This window comes from Microchirus variegatus (genome assembly GCF_963457635.1).
Source record: "Microchirus variegatus genome assembly, chromosome: 5".
Taxonomy (NCBI): domain Eukaryota; kingdom Metazoa; phylum Chordata; class Actinopteri; order Pleuronectiformes; family Soleidae; genus Microchirus; species Microchirus variegatus.
Window position 1 is genome coordinate 32,219,081 of NC_139806.1, and position 15,624 is coordinate 32,234,704.

The 15,624-nt window shown below is 37.8% G+C and overlaps 2 protein-coding genes across 2 annotated transcripts in view; one reads left to right on the forward strand and one right to left on the reverse strand.

Moving 5' to 3' along the window:
- On the forward strand, positions 1-13,815 carry LOC310927438 (RCC1 and BTB domain-containing protein 1-like; the record flags this gene model as incomplete). Its single annotated transcript, XM_083889733.1, has 14 exons — positions 1-126; positions 263-413; positions 503-669; positions 2,493-2,651; positions 2,736-2,843; positions 4,058-4,200; positions 4,288-4,478; positions 5,857-5,983; positions 6,253-6,404; positions 6,559-6,689; positions 7,426-7,582; positions 13,012-13,100; positions 13,251-13,379; positions 13,714-13,815. 14 exons carry the CDS (start codon positions 1-3, stop codon positions 13,813-13,815), a joined length of 1,932 nt encoding a protein of 643 aa, XP_083745859.1.
- The window catches only part of phf11 (PHD finger protein 11), an 18,751-nt gene continuing 16,910 nt past the window's right edge, over positions 13,784-15,624 (reverse strand). The window contains exon 14 of the mRNA XM_083888873.1: positions 13,784-14,722. Coding sequence (XP_083744999.1) covers positions 14,622-14,722 — 101 coding nt within the window. The 3' untranslated portion in view covers positions 13,784-14,621. The remainder of the gene's footprint in view (positions 14,723-15,624) is intronic.

Consider the following 15,624-nt stretch of genomic DNA (forward strand, 5'->3'; position numbering starts at 1 on the left):
ATGGTGGACGTAACCAAATGGTCACTTTTCAGCATGATCGGGCCTCAAGAGCTCTCCATGATACAGAAGGCATTGGTGTTTGGATTGACTGCTAATGAGGCTATTTACATAACCAAAGATGATGAGGTGAGAGGTCAACATAAACAATATTGATTTGTCGGTTATGTGAACCCGTTCCTCCTCCGCTGACTCAGACAGACTCTGCTTAGTCCTCATGTTGTTGTTGTTTATTCCTTTCCCTCCTTTTGCCACTTATTCTCAGGTGTATGCGTTTGGGCTGAACTGCAGCAACTGCCTGGGCACAGGAGACAGCCACAGCACCATCGTACCCAAGAAACTGGACTCCCTGAGTGGGAAGAAAGTGGTCAGCCTGAGCTACGGCAGCGGACCGCACATCCTGCTGGCCACAGAGGGTAGCTGCGCCTAACACGTGCTTCTCTTCTGTCACAGTTGGTCTAAAAAAAAAAGTGCCGTAGAATGACTAAATCTGTTTGTGTTTCAGGTGGAGAGCTGTTTGCCTGGGGAGATAATGACTTCAGCCAACTGGGAAACGGGAATACAACGCTAGCAGCAGCTCCGTTGCAAGTGACTGCCAACCTGCTCAATAAGAAGGTCACAGAGGTGGCCTGTGGGTCTTATCACTCAATGGCTCTGACCGAATCAGGTCAGGTAAGTGTCCAGGGTATCTAAAGAACTTTCACTGCAAGTATGCGTACAGCAAAATGTAGGCCTGTTTTAAAACCTTTGCAATGGCACATGTGACTGAGATTTAGTCAGAGACCTGTAAAGGCATTGGTTCTCAAAGTGGGCCCGGGGGCCAATGGCGGCCCGCAGAAACATTTCTGGCGGCCCGCAATGAATTACAGTTGATAGTTTTAATCCAGGAGCTACTAAGCTTATTAAATGTTTATTGGACATTACTGGATACAGACCAATAAGTGTTAACTGTACAACTGTATTTACTATGTCATCAAATTTTGGATGACATAGTGACACAGTATAGTATGACTTTTTTGTCAAATTTTGGCATTTAAATTTTTTCCCCAAAAACTGTAACATTTTGAACGACATAGTATAGTATGACGTTTTTGTCAAATTTTGGACCAATTTTTTTTGGAAAAAATTTGTCAAATTTGGGACAGCATATGTAATTTTTGTCAAATTTTGGACCAAATTTTTTTTTGAAATTTTTTTTCAAATTTGGGACGACGTTGTACAACGTTTTTGTCAAATTTTGGACCAAAAACTTTTTCCCCAAAAAATTGTAAAATTTTGAAAGACATAGTATAGTATGACGTTTTTGTCAAATGTTGGACCAAATTTTTTAGAAAAAAATTGTCAAATTTGGGACGACAGTATTGTACAATGTTTTTGTCAAATTTTGGACCAAATTTGGGACGCCATATGTAATTTTTGTCAAATTTTGGACCCAATTTTTTTTTCAAATTTGGGACGACATAGTATTGTACAACGTTTTTGTAAAATTTTGGACCAAAAACTTTTTTCCCCAATAATTTTAACATTTTTAACGACATAGTATAGTCTGACGTTTTTGTCAAATTTTGGACCAATTTTTTTTAGAAAAAAATGGTCAAATTTGGGACGACATAGTATTGTACAACGTTTTTGTCAAATGTTGGACCAAAAACGTTTTTCCCCAAATTTTTTTACATTTTTAACGACATAGTATAGTATGACGATTTTGTCCAATTTTGGACGCCATAGTTATTACAAATGGGATTTCTTTCAGTTTTTTCCCTTTGGAGGCCCTCAGTCCAATGTTGGGTCCCTAAATTGGCCCTCAGGTATCACAACTTTGAGAACCCCTGTGTAAAGGACTCAAAGTCCAGGCTTCTGGTTAAATTCCGCATGGATTTCAAAATTCTGCTTCTCACCTTCAAGGCCATCCACAACCTCTCTCCCCCATACCTCTCTGACCTCCTTCACACCAACACCCCTTCCCGGACACTAAGATCTGGCTCATCTATCAGCCTCATTGTGCCTCCTGCCCGTCTGACCACCATGGGGGCCAGAGCCTTCAGCCGATCTGCCCCCCGCCTCTGGAACTCCCTCCCCTCGGCATCAGGAACATTGTTTCATTCGCCATCTTCAAATACCATCTGAAAACCCACATTTTTAAACAGGCCTACTCCCTCTAACTCTCTAACTCTCTACCCGTTGCTCTTACCTTTTGTTATTTTTTTTTTATTTTGTTGTTGCACGGCGACCTTGAGTGTCTTGAAAGGCGCCTTAAATATAATGCATTATTATTATTATTATTATAAAAAGGACCTCTAAAACCTGAGGTTCAATGCCTACTGAATGCCTCTGTAGCAGATATAGGAACAGAATTCAAAAAGTATTTGAGAGCTTTACACCTGTGGCTTTCCTGGGGAACTGAGTTTATTTAGATACACTGTATTAGGTGTAAAATCTGAATCATGTGCATGTTTGTATAAACCTGACACAGAGGTCTCTTGTTTTTCTGCCAGGTGTATGCATGGGGCTACAACAAGTATGGTCAGGTGGGCTCAGGCACCACAGCGAAGCAGCCCACCCCTCGCAGAGTGTTCAGCTGCCTGCAGAACAAGGTGGCTGTCGGCATTGTCTGTGGTCAGACCTCATCACTGGCAGTCGTCGACAACGGAGAGGTGATAGAGTTACAATGGAAAGAAATTGTCCAGTAATATCTGACCAAAAAACAAGTCCACTTAAGTTCTCTCTCGTCTCTGCAGGTGTATGGCTGGGGCTATAATGGGAATGGACAACTTGGACTTGGAAATACCGACAACCAGCACACTCCCTGTCGACTCACGGCTTTGCAGGGTTTATGTGTGCAACAGGTTTGAAATCACACACTTGCAAAAAGTTTGAACACACATGTTAATTTTAGATGAGATTTCAGTCTTAAAGTGGAACTAGACCGGAAGTTCCTATTATCGCTGTTTTTTTTGGTGTGTATCTGCGTCATTACCTTGTTTATGAAGCCCTGACGGTTCGAAACAAACAGTTCAGCCACTGCTGAGAACGTTGTGTTTTATTGTAATCTCGGGGCTCAACGAGATCACTGAAAATCCCGTAATAGTTACGTAAGCAGCGGTTCTCCTGAACAGCAGATCCTCCTGCTCCGGGCAGTAGTCCGGGCACATCCGGTTGCGTACATTGAACCGCAGAAGAAGAATAACGTCCGTTGTGGAGGTGTTTCACGAGCAACAGTGTCTTCTGACTCCGGTTTAAAGTCATAAAGGGACTGCGGCAGGGGGTCGTGAAGAAGCTATTTTTAAACATTGTTAAAACAATGTTTTGATAATGAGGAGCAGTGCATCCACCGTTCCAGAGGGGGGCGCTGCGCTTCTGAGAACGGATGTGCTGGATAGTACTGGCCAATCACAAGACTCTGTCTTCTGGGGGTGAAAGTTCACTCTGAAATCTCGCAGCAGAAAATCACTGTCAGAAAAGAGGATTTCTATCGGCTATTTTACAGCAACTAGGAGGTTTTTGACCATAAAAACAAGTTAATATATGTAAGTAGACCTCCATAACTAACATTTATGTGCAACAGGACCACTCTATGTGACCTTTAACAAGGAACAAGGCCTTTTTAAACGACTGTATCTTCAGCCAAACTAAGCCATGTCACCTTTGTTTTTATTCCTTCAATATAACGTTTCTCTAAAAAGTTACGGTAAATCATATTTATCATCTACTACTGTCAATATTTTCAGGAAATTTCAACACTGAAAGAACCCGTTTACAAATCCACGGTTTAAAGCCGAAGTCAACGTGACGTCGGTATTCACGAAATCCGCTAGCGCGCGTCATTAGCGCACTCTCATCGTGCCTTTCGCTGTTCATGGAGAGCAGCTTCATAGGAATGAACGGAGCCAAAGGGGGCAGTGCTCCATCCGGCTCATATAACACATCCATGCAAACAATGATCCCTGCGCTGAACAGGCCACGTGAGATAGGAATTAAACGAATACTCGGGTTTTTGCCTTTTTGTAATCGAGTTACTCGAATCACTCGAGTCAAAGGGTTCCTCTTCTCTCCCTGGTAGATTGTCTTAGGCGATGGTCACTCCATGGCCCTGACCAATAAAGGCTCGCTCTACACATGGGGTTGTAACGCACATGGACAACTGGGCAACGGCAACAAGAGCAACCAGCTGAGTCCAGTTCAAATCATGACTGAGAATGAGAGGTGAGATCACACCACAGAAAAAAACTCAATCCACTGTCCAATACATCAACATTGACTGATTTCTTTTTCACCTGGTTTCTTTGCCAGAGTTGTGGAGATCGCAGCCTGTCAATTCACGCACACATCGGCTGCTAAGACCCAGAGCGGTCAGGTGTACATGTGGGGCAAGTGTCGGGGCCAGTCTCTTGTGCTGCCTCATCTCACGCACTTCACCTGCACTGACGATGTCTTTGCATGCTTCGCCAGGCCCTCCGTTATGTGGAGGCTTCTATCTATGGGTAAGACCAGGAGCAACATGCAGGCAATAAAGACCTGAGGCTCGCTATTGATATGATATAGATATCTATATCTTGACTTTTTTATCAGTTTTATGAAATCAATTTACCAAAATGTTTAATTGCACATTACAGTATTACAGCCTGGTTGTATTCTTGCAGTCAAACACTATTAAGTGGAAAATTAAGTTTGTCCTGGTACTTTAGAGCTTCTCATTTGTTAAACTAGGGCTGCAACTCTCGATTATTCTCTTTAATCGATTAATCTGTCGATTATTTTATCGATGTCAAATGTAGAAGGCTGTTTCTCAAACCTAGAAATGATGATCTCAAATGCTTTTGTCCATAAACCAACATTATTGTTTTATGTTTTCTGGTTTTAAGAAATTAAAAAAATACTTTTTGATTATTAAAAACAACTCAAACTGATTATTAAACTAGTTGGGAATCAATTTAGTAATTGATTAATAATCAATGAGTCATTGCAGCCCTACATTAAAGCGAACCTAGACCGGAAGTTCCAATTAACGCTGTTTTTTAGTGTGTATCTGCGTCATTACCTTGTTTATGAAGCCCTGAAGGTTCTAAACAAACAGTTCAGCCATTGCTGAGAACGCTGTGTTTTATTGTAATCTCGGGTTCAGCGAGATCTCTGAAAAAACACGGTCCGGTTACGTAAAACATCGGTTCTCCTGAACAGCAGATCCTCCTGCTCCGGGCACTAGTCCGGGCACATCCGGTTGCGTACATTGAACCGCAGAAGAAGACCGTTGTGGAGGTGTTTCACGAGCGACAGTGTCTTCTGACTCTGGGTCTGACTCCGGGTCAAAGGTCGTGAAGAAGCTATATTTTTAAACATTGTTAAAACAATGTTTTGATAATGAGTAGCAGTGCATCCACCGTTCCAGAGGGGGGAGCTGCGCTTCTGAGAGTGGGTGTGCTGATTACGTCACTTCCGGGGTACTGGCCAATCACAAGACAGTTGGGAAGGCTCTACGCTGGCTGGCCAATCACAACACACTCTGTCTTCTGGGGGTGAGATTTATGTCTGAAATATTGAGGCTGAGGAACAGCGTCAGAAAAGACAGATTTCTATCGGCTCGTTTACAGCAACTAGGAGGTTTTTGAGCATAAAAACAAGTTAATATATGTAAGTAGACGTCCATTACTAACATATATGTGCAACAGCTCCACTCTATGTGAGCTTTAAAAAACACAGCACACACACTCAGTGAGCTGTATATCTGGTCATAACTTTCTAAGCGGATGGAGTCAGCCAATCACAGACCACTGTTAGATCTTGTTTGCTCGCTAACTCTTTCTACTGGGGGACGTATATATATATGTGACACGTACGTGTGTGTGTGATTTGCAGCTCCAGAGCCCGACGACTTCTTGACTGTGGCTCAGTGTCTGAAAAAAGAGTTTGACAACCCAGAGACGGCTGACGTCAAGTTCTGCATCGACGGCAAATATATCTACGTTCACAAGGCAGTTCTCAAAATGAGGTCAGGAATGTGATCTAATAGATTTCACACATAAGCAATATATATATATATATATATGAATCTGCTGATTACTTGCTTGGTTTGTTTTTTATGTTTGCTTCCTTTGGTCCTTACACGTTCTTAAATGGTTGATTGGTGTTTCACATTAAGCTGAAAATCAGCTTCTTAAATATTGTATGTTTTCCTCGCGTGCAGCCCTACATGAAATAAAAACACTGAAATGAGTCACTGAATTACGATTTTGAAGATTTGTGTTGCTTCTTTTGCAGGTGTGAACATTTCAGATCCTTGTTTCAGTCTCACTGGAATGAAGACGTCAAGGAGGTGATTGAAATCGACCAGTTCTCCTACCCGGTCTACCGCTCCTTCCTGGAGTTCCTCTACACTGACGATGTGAAGTTACAACCTGGCGATGGAGTTGGTTAGACACAAACACACACACACACACACACACACACACACACACACACACACACACACACACACACACACACACACACAGGTCACTTTGTGATCTCGCATACGTTCACTTGTTTGTACTGGCGGTGTTAGCGTGTTTTTGTGTGTTTCCTAAGCGCTGCTGGATCTGGCCACGTCGTACTGTGAGAAACGCCTGAAACAAATGTGTCAACAAGTAATCAAGAGAAGAATCACCATTGAAAATGCCTTCTCCCTGCTGTCAGTTGCTGTGCTCTATGATGCTAAGGTTAGTCTTCACTATTAGTCTTCATTTCCCTGCTCTTTTTTGCTTCATACAACAAAGGAATTAAAACTGAATATGTTTGTGTACAAAACAAGGCACAACCAATACTAGAGCTGAAACGATTAATCGATGAATCGATTATTAATCGATTACTAAATCAATCGGCAACTATTTTGATAATCGATAATCGGTTTGAAGCTTTTTTTCATTATTAAAACAAGATTCCTGATTGTTTCAGCTTCTTGAATGTGAATATTTTCTTGGTTTCTTTGCTCCACATAAACAAAGAAATCGTTCAAACTGAATCATTTTGGTTTGTGAACAAACTAAGATTCGAGAACATCATCATTTCCAGCTTTGACAAATACTGATCAACGTTTTTTTAGCATTTTCTGACATTTTATGGACCAAACGATTCATCGATTAATCGACAAAATAATCGACAGATTAATCGATTATGAAAATAATCATTAGTTGCAGCTCTAATCAATACATTAATCGATTGTAAACACTATTCTTTAGTTCGAGCTCTAGGCAAACGTACCAATCGAGGTAGCAGTAGACCAGCAGCTGCTGTATCTCTGCGAGCTAAACTTCAGTTTTCATGTGCACTGTCCTTAAGACTAAAGGTTTGATCGAGTGATGCTTATCATGACAAATTATGAGACAGACTAACTGTTTTATCACATTCACGTCTTGGATTTTGTTTTGACATGTGCTTTTTCCCGCTGTCATTCAGGACCTGGAAGAGTTCTGCTTTAAGTTCTGTCTCAATCACCTGATTGAGGCGACCCAGACTGAAGCTTTTTGGCAGGTCGATGGCAACTTGCTCAAAAGTTTTATGCGTCGGGCCAGCTCGTCGATAGAGCCGCGAGGGTGCCGCCACCATCAGTATGGCAACCTTTCTTGAACATTAATAATGAAACGCAATGATTGAAATGGATTACTTACACAGTGTATGGTGTGCACTGAAGTGTTAGTTCCCAGCATGCCAAGTAGAAACGCTTGTTGTGGATTGCACGTTGGATAATAAACGCGGGCGGTCGCCTTGTGAACGCATGTCATCATACGAGTCTCCTTTATCATTGTACTGTTGCCTTAGCAGCAAGAAGACCCGGTTCGAGCCCCGGCCAAAACGAGGGCCGCAATGAATTACAGTTGATAGTTTTAATCCAGGAGCTACTAAGCTTATTAAATGTTTATTGGACATTACTGGATACAGACCAATAAGTGTAAACTGTACAACTGTATTTACTATGTCATCAAATTTTGGATGACATAGTGACACAGTATAGTATGACTTTTTTGTCAAATTTTGGCATTTAAATTTTTTCCCAAAAAACTGTAAAATTTTGAACGACATAGTATAGTATGACGTTTTTTTTGGGGGGGAAAAATTGTCAAATTTGGGACAGCATATATGTCATTTTTGTCAAATTTTGGACCAAATTTTTTTTTGAAAAAAATTGTCAAATTTGGGACGACGTTGTACAACGTTTTTGTCAAATTTTGGACCAAAAACTTTTTCCCCAAAAAATTGTAAAATTTTGAAAGACATAGTATTGTACAACGTTTTTGTCAAATTTTGGACCAAATTTGGGACGGCATATGTAATTTTTGTCAAATTTTGGACCAAATTTTTTTTTGATTTTTTTTTTCAAATTTGGGACAACATAGTATTGTACGTTTTTGTCAAATTTTGGACCAAAAACTTTTCCCCCAAAAATGTTAACATTTTTAACGACATAGTATAGTATGACGTTTTTGTCAAATTTTGGACCAAATTTTTTTTTGAAAAAAATTGTCAAATTTGCGACAGCATATATGTCATTTTTGTCAAATTTTGGACCAAATTTTTTTTTGAAAAAAATTGTCAAATTTGGGACGACGTTGTACAACGTTTTTGTCAAATTTTGGACCAAAAACTTTTTCCCCCAAAAATTGTAAAACTTTGAAAGACATAGTATAGTATGACATTTTTGTCAAATTCTGGACCAAATTTTTTTTTGAAAAAAAATCGTCAAATTTGGGACGACATAGTATTGTACAACGTTTTTGTCAAATTTTGGACCAAATTTGGGACGGCATATGTAATTTTTGTCAAATTTTGGACCAAATTTTTTTTGATTTTTTTTTTCAAATTTGGGACAACATAGTATTGTACAACGTTTTTGTCAAATTTTGGACCAAAAACTTTTCCCCCAAAAATGGTAACATTTTTAACGACATAGTATAGTATGACGTTTTTGTCAAATGTTGGACCAAATTTTTTTTGGAAAAAAATTGTCAAATTTGGGACAGCATATATGTCATTTTTGTCAAATTTTGGACCAAATTTTTTTTGGAAAAAAATTGTCAAATTTGGGATGACGTTGTACAACGTTTTTGTCAAATTTTGGACCAAAAACTTTTTCCCCCAAAAATTGTAAAATTTTGAAAGACATAGTATAGTATGACATTTTTGTCAAATTTTGGACCAAATTTTTTTTTGAAAAAAATCGTCAAATTTGGGATGACATAGTATTGTACAACGTTTTTGTCAAATTTTGGACCAAATTTGGGGCGGCATATGTAATTTTTGTCAAATTTTGGACCAAATTTTTTTTTGATTTTTTTTTTCAAATTTGGGACAACATAGTATTGTACAACGTTTTTGTCAAATTTTGGACCAAAAACTTTTCCCCCAAAAATGTTAACATTTTTAACGACATAGTATAGTATGAAATTTTTGTCAAATTTTGGACCAAATTTTTTTGGGAAAAAAATTGTCAAATTTGGGACAGCATATATGTCATTTTTGTCAAATTTTGGACCAAATTTTTTTTGAAAAAAATTGTCAAATTTGGGACGACGTTGTACAACGTTTTTGTCAAATTTTGGACCAAAAACTTTTTCCCCCAAAAATTGTAAAACTTTGAAAGACATAGTATAGTATGACATTTTTGTCAAATTCTGGACCAAATTTTTTTTTGAAAAAAATCGTCAAATTTGGGACGACATAGTATTGTACAACGTTTTTGTCAAATTTTGGACCAAATTTGGGACGGCATATGTAATTTTTGTCAAATTTTGGACCAAATTTTTTTTTTCAAATTTGGGACAACATAGTATTGTACAACGTTTTTGTCAAATTTTGGACCAAAAACTTTTCCCCCAAAAATGTTAACATTTTTAACGACATAGTATAGTATGACGTTTTTGTCAAATTTTGGACCAAATTTTTTTGGGAAAAAAATTGTCAAATTTGGGACAGCATATATGTCATTTTTGTCAAATTTTGGACCAAATTTTTTTTTGAAAAAAATTGTCAAATTTGGGACGACGTTGTACAACGTTTTTGTCAAATTTTGGACCAAAAACTTTTTCCCCCCAAAATTGTAAAATTTTGAAAGACATAGTATAGTATGACATTTTTGTCAAATTTTGGACCAATTTTTTTTTGAAAAAAATCGTCAAATTTGGGACGACATAGTATTGTACAACGTTTTTGTCAAATTTTGGACCAAATTTGGGGCGGCATATGTAATTTTTGTCAAATTTTGGACCAAATTTCTTTTTGATTTTTTTTTTCAAATTTGGGACAACATAGTATTGTACAACGTTTTTGTCAAATTTTGGACCAAAAACTTTTCCCCCAAAAATGTTAACATTTTTAACGACATAGTATAGTATGACGTTTTTGTCAAATTTTGGACCAAATTTTTTTTGGAAAAAAAATTGTCAAATTTGGGACAGCATATGTAACTTTTGTCAAATTTTGGACCAAATTTTTTTTTGAAAATTTTTTTCAAATTTGGGACGACGTTGTACAACGTTTTTGTCAAATTTTGGACCAAAAACTTTTTTCCCCCAAAAATTGTAAAACTTTGAAAGACATAGTATAGTATGACATTTTTGTCGAATTCTGGACCAAATTTTTTTTTGAAAAAAAATCGTCAAATTTGGGACGACATAGTATTGTACAACGTTTTTGTCAAATTTTGGACCAAATTTGGGACGGCATATGTAATTTTTGTCAAATTTTGGACCAAATTTTTTTTGATTTTCTTTTTCAAATTTGGGACAACATAGTATTGTACAACGTTTTTGTCAAATTTTGGACCAAAAACTTTTCCCCCAAAAATTGTAAAACTTTGAAAGACATAGTATAGTATGACATTTTTGTCAAATTCTGGACCAAATTTTTTTTTGAAAAAAAATCGTCAAATTTGGGACGACATAGTATTGTACAACGTTTTTGTCAAATTTTGGACCAAATTTGGGACGGCATATGTAATTTTAGCCAAATTTTGGACCAAATTTTTTTTGATTTTTTTTTTCAAATTTGGGACAACATAGTATTGTACAACGTTTTTGTCAAATTTTGGACCAAAAACTTTTCCCCCAAAAATGGTAACATTTTTAACGACATAGTATAGTATGACGTTTTTGTCAAATTTTGGACCAAATTTTTTTGGGAAAAAAATTGTCAAATTTGGGACAGCATATATGTCATTTTTGTCAAATTTTGGACCAAATTTTTTTTGAAAAAAATTGTCAAATTTGGGACGACGTTGTACAACGTTTTTGTCAAATTTTGGACCAAAAACTTTTTCCCCCAAAAATTGTAAAACTTTGAAAGACATAGTATAGTATGACATTTTTGTCAAATTCTGGACCAAATTTTTTTTTGAAAAAAATCGTCAAATTTGGGACGACATAGTATTGTACAACGTTTTTGTCAAATTTTGGACCAAATTTGGGACGGCATATGTAATTTTTGTCAAATTTTGGACCAAATTTTTTTTTCAAATTTGGGACAACATAGTATTGTACAACGTTTTTGTCAAATTTTGGACCAAAAACTTTTCCCCCAAAAATGTTAACATTTTTAACGACATAGTATAGTATGACGTTTTTGTCAAATTTTGGACCAAATTTTTTTGGGAAAAAAATTGTCAAATTTGGGACAGCATATATGTCATTTTTGTCAAATTTTGGACCAAATTTTTTTTTGAAAAAAATTGTCAAATTTGGGACGACGTTGTACAACGTTTTTGTCAAATTTTGGACCAAAAACTTTTTCCCCCCAAAATTGTAAAATTTTGAAAGACATAGTGTAGTATGACATTTTTGTCAAATTTTGGACCAATTTTTTTTTTGAAAAAAATCGTCAAATTTGGGACGACATAGTATTGTACAACGTTTTTGTCAAATTTTGGACCAAATTTGGGGCGGCATATGTAATTTTTGTCAAATTTTGGACCAAATTTCTTTTTGATTTTTTTTTTCAAATTTGGGACAACATAGTATTGTACAACGTTTTTGTCAAATTTTGGACCAAAAACTTATCCCCCAAAAATGTTAACATTTTTAACGACATAGTATAGTATGACGTTTTTGTCAAATTTTGGACCAAATTTTTTTTGGAAAAAAAATTGTCAAATTTGGGACAGCAAATTTTGGACCAAATTTTTTTTTGAAAATTTTTTTCAAATTTGGGACGACGTTGTACAACGTTTTTGTCAAATTTTGGACCAAAAACTTTTTTCCCCCAAAAATTGTAAAACTTTGAAAGACATAGTATAGTATGACATTTTTGTCGAATTCTGGACCAAATTTTTTTTTGAAAAAAAATCGTCAAATTTGGGACGACATAGTATTGTACAACGTTTTTGTCAAATTTTGGACCAAATTTGGGACGGCATATGTAATTTTTGTCAAATTTTGGACCAAATTTTTTTTGATTTTCTTTTTCAAATTTGGGACAACATAGTATTGTACAACGTTTTTGTCAAATTTTGGACCAAAAACTTTTCCCCCAAAAATTGTAAAACTTTGAAAGACATAGTATAGTATGACATTTTTGTCAAATTCTGGACCAAATTTTTTTTTGAAAAAAAATCGTCAAATTTGGGACGACATAGTATTGTACAACGTTTTTGTCAAATTTTGGACCAAATTTGGGACGGCATATGTAATTTTAGCCAAATTTTGGACCAAATTTTTTTTGATTTTTTTTTTCAAATTTGGGACAACATAGTATTGTACAACGTTTTTGTCAAATTTTGGACCAAAAACTTTTCCCCCAAAAATGGTAACATTTTTAACGACATAGTATAGTATGACGTTTTTGTCAAATTTTGGACCAAAATTTGTTTTTCAAAAAAAATGGTCACATTTTGGACAAAATAGTATAGTATGTCGGTTTTGTCAAATTTTGGACGCCATAGTTATTACAAATGGGATTTCTTTCAGTTTTTTCCCTTTGGCGGCCCTCAGTCCAATGTTGGGTTCCTAAATTGGCCCTCAGGTATCACAACTTTGAGAACCCCTGTTATAACAGCATGTGCCATCCTCCACAACATCTGTCTGGGAGCCGGTGACATCATGGCCCCAGAAGAAGAGGCTGCTCCAGATGAAGCCTGGAGCAGGGTCCTATTGACCATGATTACTTGTAATCCGTAAGTTAATAGCAGTGTTATGTGGTTATTCAGATTCCAATTTTGTGATTTCAAATACTGTGGTTCATTTTTTCTGAATCAGAATAACAATGTGATATACTCTGCCTGACTTCTTTCTAAGACCACAGTAACATGGCAGCCGCAAACTCATCAAATGGTACGATGCAGTGGACAGTGGAGACACGTTGGAGACCGGATCACAAACACCAGGGTCTTCATTGTGGCAGCTCAGGTCCAGAAGCACAACCAGGTACATTCCTCTCACCAAAACATCCAGCCCCGTGACTTCCAGAAACACATCCTACAGTTATTAAATGTCTGTTGTTCTTTTTTTGGGGGGATTTTTATGTAAATAGTGGACATTGTAATTAAGTTAATTGTATGTTTTATGTTTTTATTTATATACATACACACACACACACACAAATAAGTTTTAGTAATAAGTTGAGTTCATAAGTTAATTCTTAATAAGTTCAAATGAAATATTTCAATTAAAATAATACAATGTATTAATTTATGAACAGTGTATTATTGAACTTCAACAACATTTATACAATTTTGTTTTTCTGTACACATTTCTCAAGGATGGACAGGAGCCTGATGAGGACAGAGCTTCTGCCCAAGCATCGCATCCATATGAACAAACCAGGGCCAAGCAGCAGCAGCAGTGGGTTCTCACTCAATGACGAACCTGAGTCATGGTGCCACATAACAGTCTTTGAATAACAATTAAGAACAAGCCACAGAACATGAACATGCACATGTAAAATTAATAATAACAAAAACCCCAAACTATTTTCTTTTGGGGGGGGGGGGCCTTCAGACCCCCTAAAATAGGCCTAGTGACGGTACTGACTACATCACTGTGTATGTGACATTGTCAATTGTTCATTAAATTTGTGAAGCAGAAACTTAAGTCTTTATGCAAATATGCACAAGCACATTAATGCAGAGGAAATGAAAGTAAAACTACGAATGTTGCCGTTCACTTTAAACCTGGTAACATTTCTGTGCACATTAGAAAACAACTCGTATAACTTAAAATTATTATATTATAGGTCATTTAACTAACACACAAAAAAAACCCAGTTTTTATAAAGAAAATGTGTAATCAGTGCTGTAAAAGTGTGATACCTTACAAACCATATAACATATTTAAGAGCAAGACACAGACCCAAAAATATATATCGCGGTATTTTTCAAAATTCGCCCAGCCCTAAGTTCAATAATCAACAATGTACCACTTTTTAAACTGTTACATTTGTGAGGATTACAAACAAGAAAATCAAACACATTCATATCATACCAGTTAATAACTTTTGATTTACACAGCGCTGAACTCGACAGGATTCAGAGATCTGCTTCAGCTGTGAACTGCTGCATTGCTTCACATGCTCTGTCCCTCGTGTACCTGCTTGAACTGGTAAAATCGCTGAAAAACACAAACAGGTTTGCTGCCCGAGGGTTCACAAATACACTCGTGTAACAAGTCTCAAGGAGCTGCCGATTGGACTGGACTCATTTTCTCGGCGATGACGACGTCTTCCAAAGCCGACGCTGCTTTCATCAGCTCCGTTTGTTTCCGTTTTAACTCTGGGAAGAAACGATAACATGCCAAATGTTGAATTTGTAAAGTGTAGTTTATAATCAGTAAATCAAACGTCTAAGAATCAAGGTTCACACGCCTTTTTCTAATCAATTTCAAGCACTTTCTATGTTCATTTTCAAGCGTTTTCAGCAATCTTACAGCTGTATTAAATTATATATTTTTACAAATACAACTCCTTGAGAGAGGCTGGACTCTCTACTACTCTGGAGTTGCCCAAGGTGAGAGGCGGCGGGCTGGTGTGGGCTTGCTTATAGCTCCCCAGCTCAGCCGCCATGTGTTGGAGTTCTCCCCGCAGAGCGAAAGGGTCGCGTCCCTCCGCCTTCGGGTGGGGGGTAGGTCTCTCACTGTTGTTTCGGCTTACGGGCCGAACAGCAGTGCGGAGTACCCGGCCTTTTTGGAGTCCCTGGAAGGCGTACTGGAAAGTGCTCCAACCGGGGACTCCGTAGTTCTGTTGGGAGACTTCAATGCTCACGTGGGTAATGACAGTGTGACCTGGAGGGGCGTGATTGGGAGGAATGGCCTCCCCGATCTGAACCCGAGTGGTGTTTTGTTATTGGACTTCTGTGCTAGTCATGGTTTGTCCATAACAAACACCATGTTCAAGCATAAGGGTGTCCATCAGTGCACGTGGCACCAGGACACCCTAGGCCGGAGGTCAATGATCGACTTTGTGGTCGTGTCATCTGGCCTCCGACCGCATGTCTTGGACACTCGGGTGAAGAGAGGGGCTGAGCTGTCAACCGATCACCACCTGGTGGTGAGTTGGATCCGCTGGCGGGGGAGGAAGCTGGACAGACTTGGCAGGCCCAAGCGTGTTGTGAGGGTCTGTTGGGAACGCCTGGCGGAATCACCTGTCAGGGAGGTCTTCAACTCCCACCTCCGGGAG